The following is an 18,947-nucleotide window of genomic DNA, read 5'->3' as shown; positions in this document are numbered from 1 at the left end:
ATGAGTTGAAAGCTATTTTAGATTTAAGGCTAATAATGTTGAGACACTGAGACCTGTTAAGATACTATGGACAGATGGAAAGTCTTAGAACAGAGCTTAAAACATGCTTTGGATATTTGAGGTTTCATCTTAAAACCTCTGAAGGAACATATTTGAAATATTGATTGTGTGATGCTGCTTTTATACAACAGTTCAATAAGTTAATATTGAGTAATGTACATTTTAGACACAATATATCCTCAGTTACTTTGTGTATTTTTGCTTTGACAAGGAAAATTGTTTCAAACAAAGCCAAAGCATAATGTTGCAAGTCTGTGAGCTACACACAGTAGTGGTTCTTTGTTCATAAATGAATCCGTGCTTTTCAACAAATTGGTTGAGTGAACGCTTCAGTGACTCACTCATACAGACATTCACTTGTTTCAGTCATAAATGAATCAGTGTTTTTAAACAAATCAGTTGAAGGGATTCGGTGACTCACTCATAAAGACTGGTTGTAACTGAATATGCATACTTGCCTACTATATAGCAGGCGAAAAACATTATGTGTAAAGAGTAACGTCCAAAATTCACAGTATTTATAAAAGTGTGCAAAAAGTAGCACTAGCACTGAGATTTTAAAGTTTGATGAATAGAAAAAACAGACAAAACTAAATCGTATTAACATGCATAAGACTTTTGCGCAGTACTGTATATATTTTGGATCTCATTAAATGTTGTACATCTAATATCCCCTGTGAAATATAAAGTCCTCAATTGTGTTGTCATTATTTGGTACGCTAATTATTAATTAAATAAATTAGATCAATGCTGCTAAGATGAGTAGGTGAATCATAACCCGGATGTTTTGTGTTTCTTTACAGATAGTGTTGAGGATGAACTGGAGCTCTCTGCTGTACGGCATCGACCAGAAGCTTTGGAGCTGCTGGAGGCTCAAACGCGTTTCTCACGCAAAGAGCTTCAAATCCTCTACCGGGGCTTCAAGAATGTGAGTTAATGCTTCTAACTACATATCTGATGTTAAAATACAAAGTTGGATTCCTATTTATTCTTCTCTTATTTTGAATTAGATTTGAATTTAGTTAAAAGTGTTGGTTTGATGTGGAACATGCCAAACTTGGCAGAAAATCTGTCACGTTTGCTACAATAATCAGGTCAGGAAAGGTCTCTAGAGTGTCCCTGAGGCATAAATGTCCTTTGTTACCTCTGGTGCACAATGTAATGAGACAACACCGAATTAACTTGACCCAAATTGTCAGGTGACAGAGCATGAGAGTGGCACAGTGGTCCTTTATTATCAGACTCTCAAGGGGGGGAATCAGAATTCTTCCTTAAGACCACACACACGCCGCTGACAGGTGACTACACAGTTTTGCTAGCACCCTGTCTTATAGTTATAGTGATGGCCACTTTCGAAACACTGCTCTAATTGTTTTTAACCAGTTATTCAGGACAAAATCACATGATTTCAGTAAATGAGGCTTCGCTATATCATAACTGTTTCGAAATGTTACAAAATTTCAATGCTTCGCCACTAGGGGGCACTGATCTCTGCGAACCAGTTTCTATATCAGTGGGTTTTTAACCCAGGTCCTGATTAGTCCCAGACTGACAGCAGAAGGTCTGGACTCCATAGCAGCTTTCATTAGCCAAGGACCGCCCAGAGGCCGTCTGACTGACATGTAAAGCAACCAATCACTGTTCGTTTTGTTCCACGTCGTGTTTAGAGGTGTGAAAATGTAACGCCGACGTCTCTACAATAACAGTTCGGTGTTTAAAACTCTTGGAAGTATTTTAAAGAGTCTATGCTGCGAACTTTACAGACTTGACATACATTTTCTAATCCAGCGTTTAGTTGCTCCTTATAAGCGCTCATTGTTACAGTTGTAAACACGACAGCCTTTTTTTCCATGAGGAGGTTTGGCATCACTGCATCTTTGATTGGCGTCACGATGCCTCATGCGTTTTAAAGGCTGCTTAGTGAAGCGATGCTATTCTGATGCTTATTGGTTCTCTTCTTTGAATTTGCAGCGCACCAAGTCTGCCAATTTCATCAATCCACATTGCCGCTGAAAGCTTTAGGCTACACCCTGTCTGAAAGTTGCCACCATGGCAAGTGACAAAAATGCGTTCCAGAGTTGGAAATTTAAACTCTTTTCATCCAGAAATCAAAAGTTGCCAGTGAGAATGAAACTAAAATCTAATCTTGCTTCTGTTAGAGAGAAATCAATATTAGGCTAACTTCTGTAACCCATTACATTTCTATAACCTTCCCAACACTATTCATTTTCCAATGTTGTGTCCTGTATTGTAAATGTTAAATCTCTTTGCTTTTTTATTATTTCACGTTTAATATCACCTGACATTTCCACTTCACGTTTCTACATGTTTGATTTTTGACTGTGAAGTACTAAAATCCTTCAAAATAGATTTAATTAGTAAATCATTGTCAAGGGTCCTGTTCCAAATGCCGCCCCAAGGCCTCACGTTATTCCTCTGACTCCACACTTTGATGGTGTAATTGTAGAACTGAACAAAAGGGCATATCGGGGGCACGTGAGCTCCTTCTGAAACATAAATTGTCCACCCTACAGTCTCGTGAAGTTCACAGACACACACACGCAACAGCTATTGCAAGTCTGCAACTCCTCAAGTGTGTCATGTGGGACAGGCTTGGTTTACTACAGCTTGTTATTCTTGTGTTGATGCTTTGCTTTGTTGGTCCATCCCTGATTACAGAGGAAAAACACAAAGTGAATAAATAATTGGCACTTGTTGGCACATGATAACAGCCTTTTGAACAGTTATAGTCAGACCCTTGCCATTAGAAATCATTTTCTATTCATCTATTAACATTTTTTTCTGTATTTCAAAGTGTGCCAGTGTTAGTCAAAGAGAAAGGGGTTGGAAACAGACAGACAACACTGCTTTTTATTACTGATCCTTATTCTCACTATTACTATTGTGTATACCAGACAGAGAAATATTAAACACGGATTGAGAGAATGTTCATTTGAGCTTTTGGGGAGAATCATTGTGTTGACTAAACCCCTCTTGTTTAACTTGCTATACAATTCAATATTGGTATCTTTGCTAATAATGTTGCACAATTAGGTAAAAAACATTTGTTAAAGAACTGGCAGAAATCATCCATTCATTTATGGTTTGAGAGTTTGGGGTCAGTAAGATTTTTATATATACCAGTCAAAAGTTTTTGATCGGTAAGATTTTTATTGTTAAAGAAGTCTCTTCTGCTCACCAAGGCTGCATTTATTTGATTAAAAATACAAAAAACAGTAATATTGTGAAATATTATTACAATTTTAAAAAAGCTGTTTTCTGTGTGAATATATAGAAAAGTGTAATTTATTCCTGTGAGGCAAAGCTGAATTTTCAGCATCATTACTCCAGTCTTCAGTGGAATATTGTTTTCATTCTTCAGAAATCATTCTAATATGATGTTTTGATGTTCAAGAAACATTTCTCATTATTATCAATGTTGAAAACAGTTAGTAAGAATTTTGATTTTATTTTGGGGGGGACAGGAATAAAAGAAATCAACACTTTTATTCATCAATGATGAATTAAATTGATCAAAAGTTACAGTAAAGACATTTATAATGTTACAAAAGATTATATTTCAAATAAATTGTTCTTTTGAACTTTCTATTCATCAAAAAATCCTGGAAAACAAAATGTACACAACTGTTTTCAACATTGATAATGATTGATGTTTTTTGAGCATCAAATCCACATATTAGAATGATTTCTGAGGTATCATGTGACACTGAAGACTTTCAGCTTTGATCACAGTAATAAAATATAGCTGCAAGCAGCAATTACCGGGGCCAAGCAGAATAAGACGACAAGACATGCCAACATGTCTGAAAGTGTCAGACCAACTGCAACAATGAGCAATTAAAGACATTTAAAGAGGATTTCAGGCGAAATGGCTGAAAAATCATGTAAAAAGTGATTCAAAATATGATTTAATGGATTGTCACTTTTGACCAAAAGGTGGCGCTGTTACGAAATTGATGTGGTGTGGTCAGAGTAAGGAGACAGTGACACATACAAAGTTTTGTGTCAATATGTCGAGGCATTGCAGATATAAAGCCTGAATAGTCATTTTGGCATCATGCCTCAACTTTGCTGCTGTGCTATACGAAAACAGTTTCATCAATCGACACGAAATCCATAACTTTTTGTCGGCACAGTCTGGAGATGATACGATTCGATTTTGGTGAAAATCGGACAAACGGTCTAGGAGGAGTTCGAAAAAGTAGGTTTTGAATGAAAATCAAGATGGCGGACAGGAAGTTTGGCCAAATAAGGAAAACTTGGTATCTATGTTCTCGGCTTGACCCAAGGAATCTATTAAGACCCGTGGCATTTCAATAGCCAGATTTATTCAAAAGTTATTAGCCTTTTTGGAAATTTTGTTATAACTTTTGACCACTAGGTGGCGCTGTCTTGAAATATTTTGGTTGCCTTCAGGGGATGGTGCTGATGACACAATCTGAGTTTCGTAATATTACACCAATGCATTTGTTTAGTATAGCATTTTATTTCACAAAACTGTATTGAAGTCAATGGGAATTTCATATTTTGTTCAATTATAGCGCCACCAAGAGGCTCAGTCCCACAATTTTTTTTATGTGTCCTCAGAGTGAGCCCATACATATATGTGTCGATTTTGGTGCAAATATCTCAATTTGCTTCGGAGTTATAGATATTTATATGAAAAAACACGTAAAAAATGACTGACACATGACTTTGATTGAATATTACTACCCCTAAACATCAATATTTTCGCATTTGGGCTTTAACATATAGTTAACAAGCTATGATTCCAAACTTCTGACGGTGGTTTCGTCTTGATCGGACAAACGGTTTCGAAGATATAGCCTAATGTTTTTTAAGCGCTAAATCACAACGCTACACAAACCGTAAGGCGAAACCTAGAATGTTTGGTATCGTTGGACTCGGCAACGATTCAGGAGTCTAATGAGATGAGTTTCGTGAAAATAAGTCGATCACTCCCAAAGTTATAAGCATTTGAAAAAAAAAATTCACCACTAGGTGGCGCTGTTTCGAAACTTCTCACACTCCTTCAGGACATCGTGTTGATGACCCATACCAAGTTTCGTAACAATCCGTTCATGCGTTGTTAAAATACAGCATTTTAGCACAAAATTCAAAATGGCCGACAGTCAAAATGGCCGATATGGCAAAATTGGATATCAGTCGACTCGGCATGTCGCCCTGAATCTATCAAGACCAATTTTATGATTTTTGGACAAGCTGTTCAGAAGTTATAAGCAAAAATAGCCATTTTTCATATCTCCAGACCAGTAGGTGGCGCTGCGCCGAAACGCAGCATGTAGCCTCAGGTCATGCTTGTGAGTACATGTACCAGGTTTGGTCTGAATACGATAAACCGTTGCGGAGATACAGCCTTACGACTGTTTTTGCTAGCGCTACGTAAAATGTATTCGTGCGTTTATCGAAAACGGTTTGACGAATCAATTTGAATTCCATAACTTTTGGTCAGCACTGCCTGAAGATGATCTGGTTCAATTTTCGTGCAAATCGGACAAACCGTCTAGGACGAGTTCGAAAAAGTAGCTTTTTCAGAAAATTCAAAATGGTGGCCATATTTATATGACGGAAAATGACGTCATAGGGTGCAAACGAATCGGCATGAGCTCAGAAATAAGAGGAAAAAATAATTTTGTTGATTGGCCTTACGGTTCAAAAGTTATTAGCAAAATAAAAGTGAAAATTTGGACAGGTGGTGGCGCTAGAGGGAATGACTTAGAAACACAAAAATTGGTGTATTTAATGTTGGGACTGTCCTCTATCAGAATGTCAAACCAAAACAACTTTCCCGCAATCGGTTCTATGGGCTGCCATAGACTCCCAGTCGGAAAAATGAAGAATAAATATAGCTGCAAGCAGCCATTACCGGGGCCAAGCTGAATAAGACGACAAGACATGCCGACATGTCTGAAAGTGTCAGACCAACTGCAACAATGAGCAATTAAAGACATTTAAAGAGGATTTTAGGCAAAATGCCTGAAAAATCATAGAAACAATAAATAAAAATATGATTTGATGGATTATCACTTTCGACCAATAGGTGGCGCAGTTACAAAACTGATGTGATGTGGTCAGAGTGAAGTTACAATGACACATACAAAGTTTGGTGTCAATATGTCAAGGCATTGCAGAGATAAAGCCTTAATTAATGCTATTAGCATCATGCCTCAACTTTGCTGCTGCGCTATACGAAAACGGTTTCGTCTATCGACACGAAATCCATAACTTTTAGTCGGCACGGTCTGGAGATGATACGATTCGATTTTGGTGAAAATCGGACAAACGGTCTAGGAGGAGTTCGAAAAAGTAGGTTTTGAATGAAAATCAAGATGGCGGACAAGAAGTTTGACCAAATAAGGAAAATTTGGTATCTATGTTCTCGGCTTGACCCAAGGAATCTATTAAGACCAGTGGCATTTACATAGGCCGATGTATTCAAAAGTTATTAGCAGTTTTGGAAATGTTGTTATAACTTTTGACCACTAGGTGGCGCTGTCTCTAAATATTTTGGGTACCTTCAGGGGATGGTGCTGATGGCACATTCTGAGTTTCGTAATATTACACCAATGCATTTGTTTAGTATAGCATTTTATTTCACAAAACTGCATTGAAGTCAATGGGAATTTCATGTTTTGTTCTATTATAGCGCCACCAAGAGGCTCAGTCCCACCATTTTTTTTATGTGTCCTCAGAGTGAGCCCATACATATATGTGTCGATTTTGGTGCAAAAATCTCAATTTGCTTCGGAGTTATAGACATTTATATGAAAAAACACGAAAAAAATGACTGACACATGACTTTGATTGGAAATTAGTACCCCTAAACATCAATATTTTCGCATTTGGGCATTGGCGTATAGCTATCGACCTATGTTTCCAAACTTCTGACGGTGGTTTCGTCTCGATCGGACTAGCGGTTTCAAAGATATAGCCAAATGTTTTTTAAGCGCTAAATCACAACGCTACACAAACCGTAAGGCGAAACCTAGCATGTTTGGTATCGTAGGACTCGGCAACGATTCAGGAGTCTAAAAAGATGAGTTTCGTGAAAATAAGTCGACCACACCCAAAGTTATAAGCATTTGGAAAAAAAAATTCACCACTAGGTGGCGCTGTTTCGAAACTTCTCAGGCTCATTCAGGGCATCGTGCTGATGACCCATACCACGTTTCGTAACAATCCGTTCATGCGTTCATAAAATACAGAATTTTAGCACAAAATTCAAAATGGCCGACAGCCAAAATGACCGATATGGCAAAATTGGATATCAGTCGACTCGGCATGTTGCCCTGAATCTAACGAGACCAATTGTATGATTTTTGGACAAACTGTTCAGAAGTTATAAGCAAAAATAGCCATTTTTCATATCTCCGGACCAGTAGGTGGCGCTGCGCCGAAACACAGCATGTAGCCTCAGGTCATGCTTGTGAGTACAAGTACCAAGTTTGGTCTGAATACGATAAACCGTTGCGGAGATACGGCCTTACGACTGTTTTTGCTAGCGCTACGTAAAATGTATTTGTGCGTTTATTGAAAACGGTTTGACGAATCCATTTGAATTCCATAACTTTTTGTCAGCACTACCTGAAGATGATCTGGTTCAATTTTCGTGCAAATCGGACAAACCGTCTAGGACGAGTTCGAAAAAGTAGCTTTTTTTGAAAATTCAAGATGGCGGCCATATTTTTATGACGGCAAATGACGTCATAGGGTGCAATCGAATCGCCATGAGCTCAGGAATCAGAGGAAAAAAGAATTTCGCTGATTGGCCTTACGGTTCAAAAGTTATTAGCAAAATAAAAGTGAAACTTTGGACAGGTGGTGGCGCTAGAGGGAATGACTTAGAAACACCAAAATTGGTGTATTTAATGTTGAGACGGTCCTCTATCAGAATGTCAAACCAAAACAACTTTCCCGCAATCGGTTCTATGGGCTGCCATAGACTCCCATGGCGGAAGAATAATAATAATAATAAATATAGCTGCAAGCAGCAATTACCGGGGCCAAGCAGAATAAGACGACAAGACATGCCAACATGTCTGAAAGTGTCAGACCAACTGCAACAATGAGCAATTAAAGACATTTAAAGAGGATTTTAGGCGAAATGGCTGAAAAATCATGTAAAAAGTGATTCAAAATATGATTTAATGGATTGTCACTTTTGACCAAAAGGTGGCGCTGTTACGAAATTGATGTGGTGTGGTCAGAGTAAGGAGACAGTGACACATACAAAGTTTTGTGTCAATATGTCGAGGCATTGCAGATATAAAGCCTGAATAGTCATTTTGGCATCATGCCTCAACTTTGCTGCTGTGCTATACGAAAACGGTTTCATCAATCGACACGAAATCCATAACTTTTTGTCGGCACAGTCTGGAGATGATACGATTCGATTTTGGTGAAAATCGGACAAACGGTCTAGGAGGAGTTCGAAAAAGTAGGTTTTGAATGAAAATCAAGATGGCGGACAGGAAGTTTGGCCAAATAAGGAAAACTTGGTATCTATGTTCTCGGCTTGACCCAAGGAATCTATTAAGACCAGTGGCATTTCAATAGCCAGATGTATTCAAAAGTTATTAGCCTTTTTGGAAATTTTGTTATAACTTTTGACCACTAGGTGGCGCTGTCTTGAAATATTTTGGTTGCCTTCAGGGGATGGTGCTGATGACACAATCTGAGTTTCGTAATATTACACCAATGCATTTGTTTAGTATAGCATTTTATTTCACAAAACTGTATTGAAGTCAATGGGAATTTCATATTTTGTTCAATTATAGCGCCACCAAGAGGCTCAGTCCCACAATTTTTTTTACGTGTCCTCAGAGTGAGCCCATACATATGTGTGTCAATTTTGGTGAAAATATCTCAATTCGCTTCGGAGTTATAGACATTTATATGAAAAAACACGAAAAAAATGACTGACACATGACTTTGATTGGAAATTAGTACCCCTAAACATCAATATTTTCGCATTTGGGCATTGGCGTATAGCTATCGACCTATGTTTCCAAACTTCTGACGGTGGTTTCGTCTCGATCGGACTAGCGGTTTCAAAGATATAGCCAAATGTTTTTTAAGCGCTAAATCACAACGCTACACAAACCGTAAGGCGAAACCTAGCATGTTTGGTATCGTAGGACTCGGCAACGATTCAGGAGTCTAAAAAGATGAGTTTCGTGAAAATAAGTCGACCACACCCAAAGTTATAAGCATTTGAAAAAAAAAATTCACCACTAGGTGGCGCTGTTTCGAAACTTCTCAGGCTCATTCAGGGCATCGTGCTGATGACCCATACCACGTTTCGTAACAATCCGTTCATGCGTTCATAAAATACAGAATTTTAGCACAAAATTCAAAATGGCCGAGAGCCAAAATGACCGATATGGTCAAATTGGATATCAGTCGACTCGGCATGTTGCCCTGAATCTAACGAGACCAATTGTATGATTTTTGGACAAACTGTTCAGAAGTTATAAGCAAAAATAGCCATTTTTCATATCTCCGGACCAGTAGGTGGCGCTGCGCCGAAACACAGCATGTAGCCTCAGGTCATGCTTGTGAGTACAAGTACCAAGTTTGGTCTGAATACGATAAACCGTTGCGGAGATACGGCCTTACGACTGTTTTTGCTAGCGCTACGTAAAATGTATTTGTGCGTTTATTGAAAACGGTTTGACGAATCCATTTGAATTCCATAACTTTTTGTCAGCACTACCTGAAGATGATCTGGTTCAATTTTCGTGCAAATCGGACAAACCGTCTAGGACGAGTTCGAAAAAGTAGCTTTTTTTGAAAATTCAAGATGGCGGCCATATTTTTATGACGGCAAATGACGTCATAGGGTGCAATCGAATCGCCATGAGCTCAGGAATCAGAGGAAAAAAGAATTTCGCTGATTGGCCTTACGGTTCAAAAGTTATTAGCAAAATAAAAGTGAAACTTTGGACAGGTGGTGGCGCTAGAGGGAATGACTTAGAAACACCAAAATTGGTGTATTTAATGTTGAGACGGTCCTCTATCAGAATGTCAAACCAAAACAACTTTCCCGCAATCGGTTCTATGGGCTGCCATAGACTCCCATGGCGGAAGAATAATAATAATAATAAATATAGCTGCAAGCAGCAATTATCGGGGCCAAGCGCAAGCAGATGACAGGATATGCCAACATGGCTGAAGGTGTCAGACCAACTGCAACAATGAGCAATTAAAGACATTTAGAGAGGATTTTAGGCGAAATGGCTGAAAAATCATGTAAAAAGTAATTCAGAATATGATTTAATGGATTGTCACTTTTGACCAAAAGGTGGCGCTGTTGCGAAATTGATGTGGTGTGGTCAGAGTAAGTAGACAGTGACACATACAAAGTTTTGTGTCAATATGTCGAGGCATTGCAGATATAAAGCCTGAATAGTCATTTTGGCATCATGCCTCAACTTTGCTGCTGTGCTATACGAAAACGGTTTCATCAATCGACACGAAATCCATAACTTTTTGTCGGCACAGTCTGGAGATGATACGATTCGATTTTGGTGAAAATCGGACAAACGGTCTAGGAGGAGTTCGAAAAAGTAGGTTTTGAATGAAAATCAAGATGGCGGACAGGAAGTTTGGCCAAATAAGGAAAACTTGGTATCTATGTTCTCGGCTTGACCCAGGGAATCTAATAAGACCAGTGGCATTTCAATAGCCAGATTTATTCAAAAGTTATTAGCCTTTTTGGAAATTTTGTTATAACTTTTGACCACTAGGTGGCGCTGTCTTGAAATATTTTGGTTGCCTTCAGGGGATGGTGCTGATGACACAATCTGAGTTTCGTAATATTACACCAATGCATTTGTTTAGTATAGCATTTTATTTCACAAAACTGTATTGAAGTCAATGGGAATTTCATATTTTGTTCAATTATAGCGCCACCAAGAGGCTCAGTCCCACAATTTTTTTTACGTGTCCTCAGAGTGAGCCCATACATATGTGTGTCAATTTTGGTGAAAATATCTCAATTCGCTTCGGAGTTATAGACATTTATATGAAAAAACACGAAAAAAATGACTGACACATGACTTTGATTGGAAATTAGTACCCCTAAACATCAATATTTTCGCATTTGGGCATTGGCGTATAGCTATCGACCTATGTTTCCAAACTTCTGACGGTGGTTTCGTCTCGATCGGACTAGCGGTTTCAAAGATATAGCCAAATGTTTTTTAAGCGCTAAATCACAACGCTACACAAACCGTAAGGCGAAACCTAGCATGTTTGGTATCGTAGGACTCGGCAACGATTCAGGAGTCTAAAAAGATGAGTTTCGTGAAAATAAGTCGACCACACCCAAAGTTATAAGCATTTGAAAAAAAAAATTCACCACTAGGTGGCGCTGTTTCGAAACTTCTCAGGCTCATTCAGGGCATTGTGCTGATGACCCATACCACATTTCGTAACAATCCGTTCATGCGTTCATAAAATACAGAATTTTAGCACAAAATTCAAAATGGCCGACAGCCAAAATGACCGATATGGTCAAATTGGATATCAGTCGACTCGGCATGTTGCCCTGAATCTAACGAGACCAATTGTATGATTTTTGGACAAACTGTTCAGAAGTTATAAGCAAAAATAGCCATTTTTCATATCTCCGGACCAGTAGGTGGCGCTGCGCCGAAACACAGCATGTAGCCTCAGGTCATGCTTGTGAGTACAAGTACCAAGTTTGGTCTGAATACGATAAACCGTTGCGGAGATACGGCCTTACGACTGTTTTTGCTAGCGCTACGTAAAATGTATTTGTGCGTTTATTGAAAACCGTTTGACGAATCCATTTGAATTCCATAACTTTTTGTCAGCACTACCTGAAGATGATCTGGTTCAATTTTCGTGCAAATCGGACAAACCGTCTAGGACGAGTTCGAAAAAGTAGCTTTTTTTGAAAATTCAAGATGGCGGCCATATTTTTATGACGGCAAATGACGTCATAGGGTGCAATCGAATCGCCATGAGCTCAGGAATCAGAGGAAAAAAGAATTTCGCTGATTGGCCTTACGGTTCAAAAGTTATTAGCAAAATAAAAGTGAAACTTTGGACAGGTGGTGGCGCTAGAGGGAATGACTTAGAAACACCAAAATTGGTGTATTTAATGTTGAGACGGTCCTCTATCAGAATGTCAAACCAAAACAACTTTCCCGCAATCGGTTCTATGGGCTGCCATAGACTCCCATGGCGGAAGAATAATAATAATAAATATAGCTGCAAGCAGCAATTACCGGGGCCAAGCAGAATAAGACGACAAGACATGCCAACATGTCTGAAAGTGTCAGACCAACTGCAACAATGAGCAATTAAAGACATTTAAAGAGGATTTTAGGCGAAATGGCTGAAAAATCATGTAAAAAGTGATTCAAAATATGATTTAATGGATTGTCACTTTTGACCAAAAGGTGGCGCTGTTACGAAATTGATGTGGTGTGGTCAGAGTAAGTAGACAGTGACACATACAAAGTTTTGTGTCAATATGTCGAGGCATTGCAGATATAAAGCCTGAATAGTCATTTTGGCATCATGCCTCAACTTTGCTGCTGTGCTATACGAAAACGGTTTCATCAATCGACACGAAATCCATAACTTTTTGTCGGCACAGTCTGGAGATGATACGATTCGATTTTAGTGAAAATCGGACAAACGGTCTAGGAGGAGTTCGAAAAAGTAGGTTTTGAATGAAAATCAAGATGGCGGACAGGAAGTTTGGCCAAATAAGGAAAACTTGGTATCTATGTTCTCGGCTTGACCCAAGGAATCTATTAAGACCCGTGGCATTTCAATAGCCAGATTTATTCAAAAGTTATTAGCCTTTTTGGAAATTTTGTTATAACTTTTGACCACTAGGTGGCGCTGTCTTGAAATATTTTGGTTGCCTTCAGGGGATGGTGCTGATGACACAATCTGAGTTTCGTAATATTACACCAATGCATTTGTTTAGTATAGCATTTTATTTCACAAAACTGTATTGAAGTCAATGGGAATTTCATATTTTGTTCAATTATAGCGCCACCAAGAGGCTCAGTCCCACAATTTTTTTTACGTGTCCTCAGAGTGAGCCCATACATATGTGTGTCAATTTTGGTGAAAATATCTCAATTCGCTTCGGAGTTATAGACATTTATATGAAAAAACACGAAAAAAATGACTGACACATGACTTTGATTGGAAATTAGTACCCCTAAACATCAATATTTTCGCATTTGGGCATTGGCGTATAGCTATCGACCTATGTTTCCAAACTTCTGACGGTGGTTTCGTCTCGATCGGACTAGCGGTTTCAAAGATATAGCCAAATGTTTTTTAAGCGCTAAATCACAACGCTACACAAACCGTAAGGCGAAACCTAGCATGTTTGGTATCGTAGGACTCGGCAACGATTCAGGAGTCTAAAAAGATGAGTTTCGTGAAAATAAGTCGACCACACCCAAAGTTATAAGCATTTGAAAAAAAAAATTCACCACTAGGTGGCGCTGTTTCGAAACTTCTCAGGCTCATTCAGGGCATTGTGCTGATGACCCATACCACGTTTCGTAACAATCCGTTCATGCGTTCATAAAATACAGAATTTTAGCACAAAATTCAAAATGGCCGACAGCCAAAATGACCGATATGGTCAAATTGGATATCAGTCGACTCGGCATGTTGCCCTGAATCTAACAAGACCAATTGTATGATTTTTGGACAAACTGTTCAGAAGTTATAAGCAAAAATAGCCATTTTTCATATCTCCGGACCAGTAGGTGGCGCTGCGCCGAAACACAGCATGTAGCCTCAGGTCATGCTTGTGAGTACAAGTACCAAGTTTGGTCTGAATACGATAAACCGTTGCGGAGATACGGCCTTACGACTGTTTTTGCTAGCGCTACGTAAAATGTATTTGTGCGTTTATTGAAAACGGTTTGACGAATCCATTTGAATTCCATAACTTTTTGTCAGCACTACCTGAAGATGATCTGGTTCAATTTTCGTGCAAATCGGACAAACCGTCTAGGACGAGTTCGAAAAAGTAGCTTTTTTTGAAAATTCAAGATGGCGGCCATATTTTTATGACGGCAAATGACGTCATAGGGTGCAATCGAATCGCCATGAGCTCAGGAATCAGAGGAAAAAAGAATTTTGCTGATTGGCCTTTTGGTTCAAAAGTTATTAGCAAAATAAAAGTGAAACTTTGGACAGGTGGTGGCGCTAGAGGGAATGACTTAGAAACACCAAAATTGGTGTATTTAATGTTGAGACGGTCCTCTATCAGAATGTCAAACCAAAACAACTTTCCCGCAATCGGTTCTATGGGCTGCCATAGACTCCCATGGCGGAAGAATAATAATAATAATAATAATAATAATAATAATAATAATAATAAGAAACGGAACAGATACAATAGGTGCCTCCGCACCTTCGGTGCTTGGCCCCTAATAAATATAGCTGCAAGCAGCAATTACCGGGGCCAAGCAGAATAAGACGACAAGACATGCCAACATGTCTGAAAGTGTCAGACCAACTGCAACAATGAGCAATTAAAGACATTTAAAGAGGATTTTAGGCGAAATGGCTGAAAAATCATGTAAAAAGTGATTCAAAATATGATTTAATGGATTGTCACTTTTGACCAAAAGGTGGCGCTGTTACGAAATTGATGTGGTGTGGTCAGAGTAAGGAGACAGTGACACATACAAAGTTTTGTGTCAATATGTCGAGGCATTGCAGATATAAAGCCTGAATAGTCATTTTGGCATCATGCCTCAACTTTGCTGCTGTGCTATACGAAAACGGTTTCATCAATCGACACGAAATCCATAACTTTTTGTCGGCACAGTCTGGAGATGATACGATTCGATTTTGGTGAAAATCGGACAAACGGTCTAGGAGGAGTTAGAAAAAGTAGGTTTTGAATGAAAATCAAGATGGCGGACAGGAAGTTTGGCCAAATAAGGAAAACTTGGTATCTATGTTCTCGGCTTGACCCAAGGAATCTATTAAGACCCGTGGCATTTCAATAGCCAGATTTATTCAAAAGTTATTAGCCTTTTTGGAAATTTTGTTATAACTTTTGACCACTAGGTGGCGCTGTCTTGAAATATTTTGGTTGCCTTCAGGGGATGGTGCTGATGACACAATCTGAGTTTCGTAATATTACACCAATGCATTTGTTTAGTATAGCATTTTATTTCACAAAACTGTATTGAAGTCAATGGGAATTTCATATTTTGTTCAATTATAGCGCCACCAAGAGGCTCAGTCCCACAATTTTTTTTACGTGTCCTCAGAGTGAGCCCATACATATGTGTGTCAATTTTGGTGAAAATATCTCAATTCGCTTCGGAGTTATAGACATTTATATGAAAAAACACGAAAAAAATGACTGACACATGACTTTGATTGGAAATTAGTACCCCTAAACATCAATATTTTCGCATTTGGGCATTGGCGTATAGCTATCGACCTATGTTTCCAAACTTCTGACGGTGGTTTCGTCTCGATCGGACTAGCGGTTTCAAAGATATAGCCAAATGTTTTTTAAGCGCTAAATCACAACGCTACACAAACCGTAAGGCGAAACCTAGCATGTTTGGTATCGTAGGACTCGGCAACGATTCAGGAGTCTAAAAAGATGAGTTTCGTGAAAATAAGTCGACCACACCCAAAGTTATAAGCATTTGAAAAAAAAAATTCACCACTAGGTGGCGCTGTTTCGAAACTTCTCAGGCTCATTCAGGGCATTGTGCTGATGACCCATACCACATTTCGTAACAATCCGTTCATGCGTTCATAAAATACAGAATTTTAGCACAAAATTCAAAATGGCCGACAGCCAAAATGACCGATATGGTCAAATTGGATATCAGTCGACTCGGCATGTTGCCCTGAATCTAACGAGACCAATTGTATGATTTTTGGACAAACTGTTCAGAAGTTATAAGCAAAAATAGCCATTTTTCATATCTCCGGACCAGTAGGTGGCGCTGCGCCGAAACACAGCATGTAGCCTCAGGTCATGCTTGTGAGTACAAGTACCAAGTTTGGTCTGAATACGATAAACCGTTGCGGAGATACGGCCTTACGACTGTTTTTGCTAGCGCTACGTAAAATGTATTTGTGCGTTTATTGAAAACGGTTTGACGAATCCATTTGAATTCCATAACTTTTTGTCAGCACTACCTGAAGATGATCTGGTTCAATTTTCGTGCAAATCGGACAAACCGTCTAGGACGAGTTCGAAAAAGTAGCTTTTTTTGAAAATTCAAGATGGCGGCCATATTTTTATGACGGCAAATGACGTCATAGGGTGCAATCGAATCGCCATGAGCTCAGGAATCAGAGGAAAAAAGAATTTCGCTGATTGGCCTTACGGTTCAAAAGTTATTAGCAAAATAAAAGTGAAACTTTGGACAGGTGGTGGCGCTAGAGGGAATGACTTAGAAACACCAAAATTGGTGTATTTAATGTTGAGACGGTCCTCTATCAGAATGTCAAACCAAAACAACTTTCCCGCAATCGGTTCTATGGGCTGCCATAGACTCCCATGGCGGAAGAATAATAATAATAATAATAATAATAATAAATATAGCTGCAAGCAGCAATTACCGGGGCCAAGCAGAATAAGACGACAAGACATGCCAACATGTCTGAAAGTGTCAGACCAACTGCAACAATGAGCAATTAAAGACATTTAAAGAGGATTTTAGGCGAAATGGCTGAAAAATCATGTAAAAAGTGATTCAAAATATGATTTAATGGATTGTCACTTTTGACCAAAAGGTGGCGCTGTTACGAAATTGATGTGGTGTGGTCAGAGTAAGGAGACAGTGACACATACAAAGTTTTGTGTCAATATGTCGAGGCATTGCAGATATAAAGCCTGAATAGTCATTTTGGCATCATGCCTCAACTTTGCTGCTGTGCTATACGAAAACGGTTTCATCAATCGACACGAAATCCATAACTTTTTGTCGGCACAGTCTGGAGATGATACGATTCGATTTTGGTGAAAATCGGACAAACGGTCTAGGAGGAGTTCGAAAAAGTAGGTTTTGAATGAAAATCAAGATGGCGGACAGGAAGTTTGGCCAAATAAGGAAAACTTGGTATCTATGTTCTCGGCTTGACCCAAGGAATCTATTAAGACCAGTGGCATTTCAATAGCCAGATGTATTCAAAAGTTATTAGCCTTTTTGGAAATTTTGTTATAACTTTTGACCACTAGGTGGCGCTGTCTTGAAATATTTTGGTTGCCTTCAGGGGATGGTGCTGATGACACAATCTGAGTTTCGTAATATTACACCAATGCATTTGTTTAGTATAGCATTTTATTTCACAAAACTGTATTGAAGTCAATGGGAATTTCATATTTTGTTCAATTATAGCGCCACCAAGAGGCTCAGTCCCACAATTTTTTTTACGTGTCCTCAGAGTGAGCCCATACATATGTGTGTCAATTTTGGTGAAAATATCTCAATTCGCTTCGGAGTTATAGACATTTATATGAAAAAACACGAAAAAAATGACTGACACATGACTTTGATTGGAAATTAGTACCCCTAAACATCAATATTTTCGCATTTGGGCATTGGCGTATAGCTATCGACCTATGTTTCCAAACTTCTGACGGTGGTTTCGTCTCGATCGGACTAGCGGTTTCAAAGATATAGCCAAATGTTTTTTAAGCGCTAAATCACAACGCTACACAAACCGTAAGGCGAAACCTAGCATGTTTGGTATCGTAGGACTCGGCAACGATTCAGGAGTCTAAAAAGATGAGTTTCGTGAAAATAAGTCGACCACACCCAAAGTTATAAGCATTTGAAAAAAAAAATTCACCACTAGGTGGCGCTGTTTCGAAACTTCTCAGGCTCATTCAGGGCATCGTGCTGATGACCCATACCACGTTTCGTAACAATCCGTTCATGCGTTCATAAAATACAGAATTTTAGCACAAAATTCAAAATGGCCGAGAGCCAAAATGACCGATATGGTCAAATTGGATATCAGTCGACTCGGCATGTTGCCCTGAATCTAACGAGACCAATTGTATGATTTTTGGACAAACTGTTCAGAAGTTATAAGCAAAAATAGCCATTTTTCATATCTCCGGACCAGTAGGTGGCGCTGCGCCGAAACACAGCATGTAGCCTCAGGTCATGCTTGTGAGTACAAGTACCAAGTTTGGTCTGAATACGATAAACCGTTGCGGAGATACGGCCTTACGACTGTTTTTGCTAGCGCTACGTAAAATGTATTTGTGCGTTTATTGAAAACGGTTTGACGAATCCATTTGAATTCCATAACTTTTTGTCAGCACTACCTGAAGATGATCTGGTTCAATTTTCGTGCAAATCGGACAAACCGTCTAGGACGAGTTCGAAAAAGTAGCTTTTTTTGAAAATTCAAGATGGCGGCCATATTTTTATGACGGCAAATGACGTCATAGGGTGCAATCGAATCGCCATGAGCTCAGGAATCAGAGGAAAAAAGAATTTCGCTGATTGGCCTTACGGTTCAAAAGTTATTAGCAAAATAAAAGTGAAACTTTGGACAGGTGGTGGCGCTAGAGGGAATGACTTAGAAACACCAAAATTGGTGTATTTAATGTTGAGACGGTCCTCTATCAGAATGTCAAACCAAAACAACTTTCCCGCAATCGGTTCTATGGGCTGCCATAGACTCCCATGGCGGAAGAATAATAATAATAATAATAATAATAATAAATATAGCTGCAAGCAGCAATTACCGGGGCCAAGCAGAATAAGACGACAAGACATGCCAACATGTCTGAAAGTGTCAGACCAACTGCAACAATGAGCAATTAAAGACATTTA

The 18,947-nt window shown here is 38.9% G+C and overlaps 1 protein-coding gene across 4 annotated transcripts in view; it reads left to right on the top strand.

Annotated features, from left to right (window-relative positions):
* kcnip4a (potassium voltage-gated channel interacting protein 4a) overlaps positions 1–18,947 on the top strand; it is a gene marked incomplete at both ends in the record, with an annotated part of 252,120 nt that overhangs the window by 206,484 nt on the left and 26,689 nt on the right. For 3 of the 4 annotated variants that reach the window (XM_081359523.1, XM_081359525.1, XM_081359524.1), the window contains one exon: positions 864–988. In XM_081359523.1, the coding sequence (XP_081215649.1) occupies positions 864–988 (125 nt within the window). The remainder of the gene's footprint in view (positions 1–863; positions 989–18,947) is intronic. The other variant, XM_081359522.1, reaches the window with a different exon arrangement.

The sequence above is a fragment of the Scardinius erythrophthalmus genome, assembly GCF_964197995.2.
Source record: "Scardinius erythrophthalmus genome assembly, chromosome: 2".
Lineage (NCBI taxonomy): Eukaryota > Metazoa > Chordata > Actinopteri > Cypriniformes > Leuciscidae > Scardinius > Scardinius erythrophthalmus.
The sequence above is the reverse complement of the archived record's forward strand: the minus strand, read 5'-3'. Positions and strand labels throughout refer to the sequence as shown.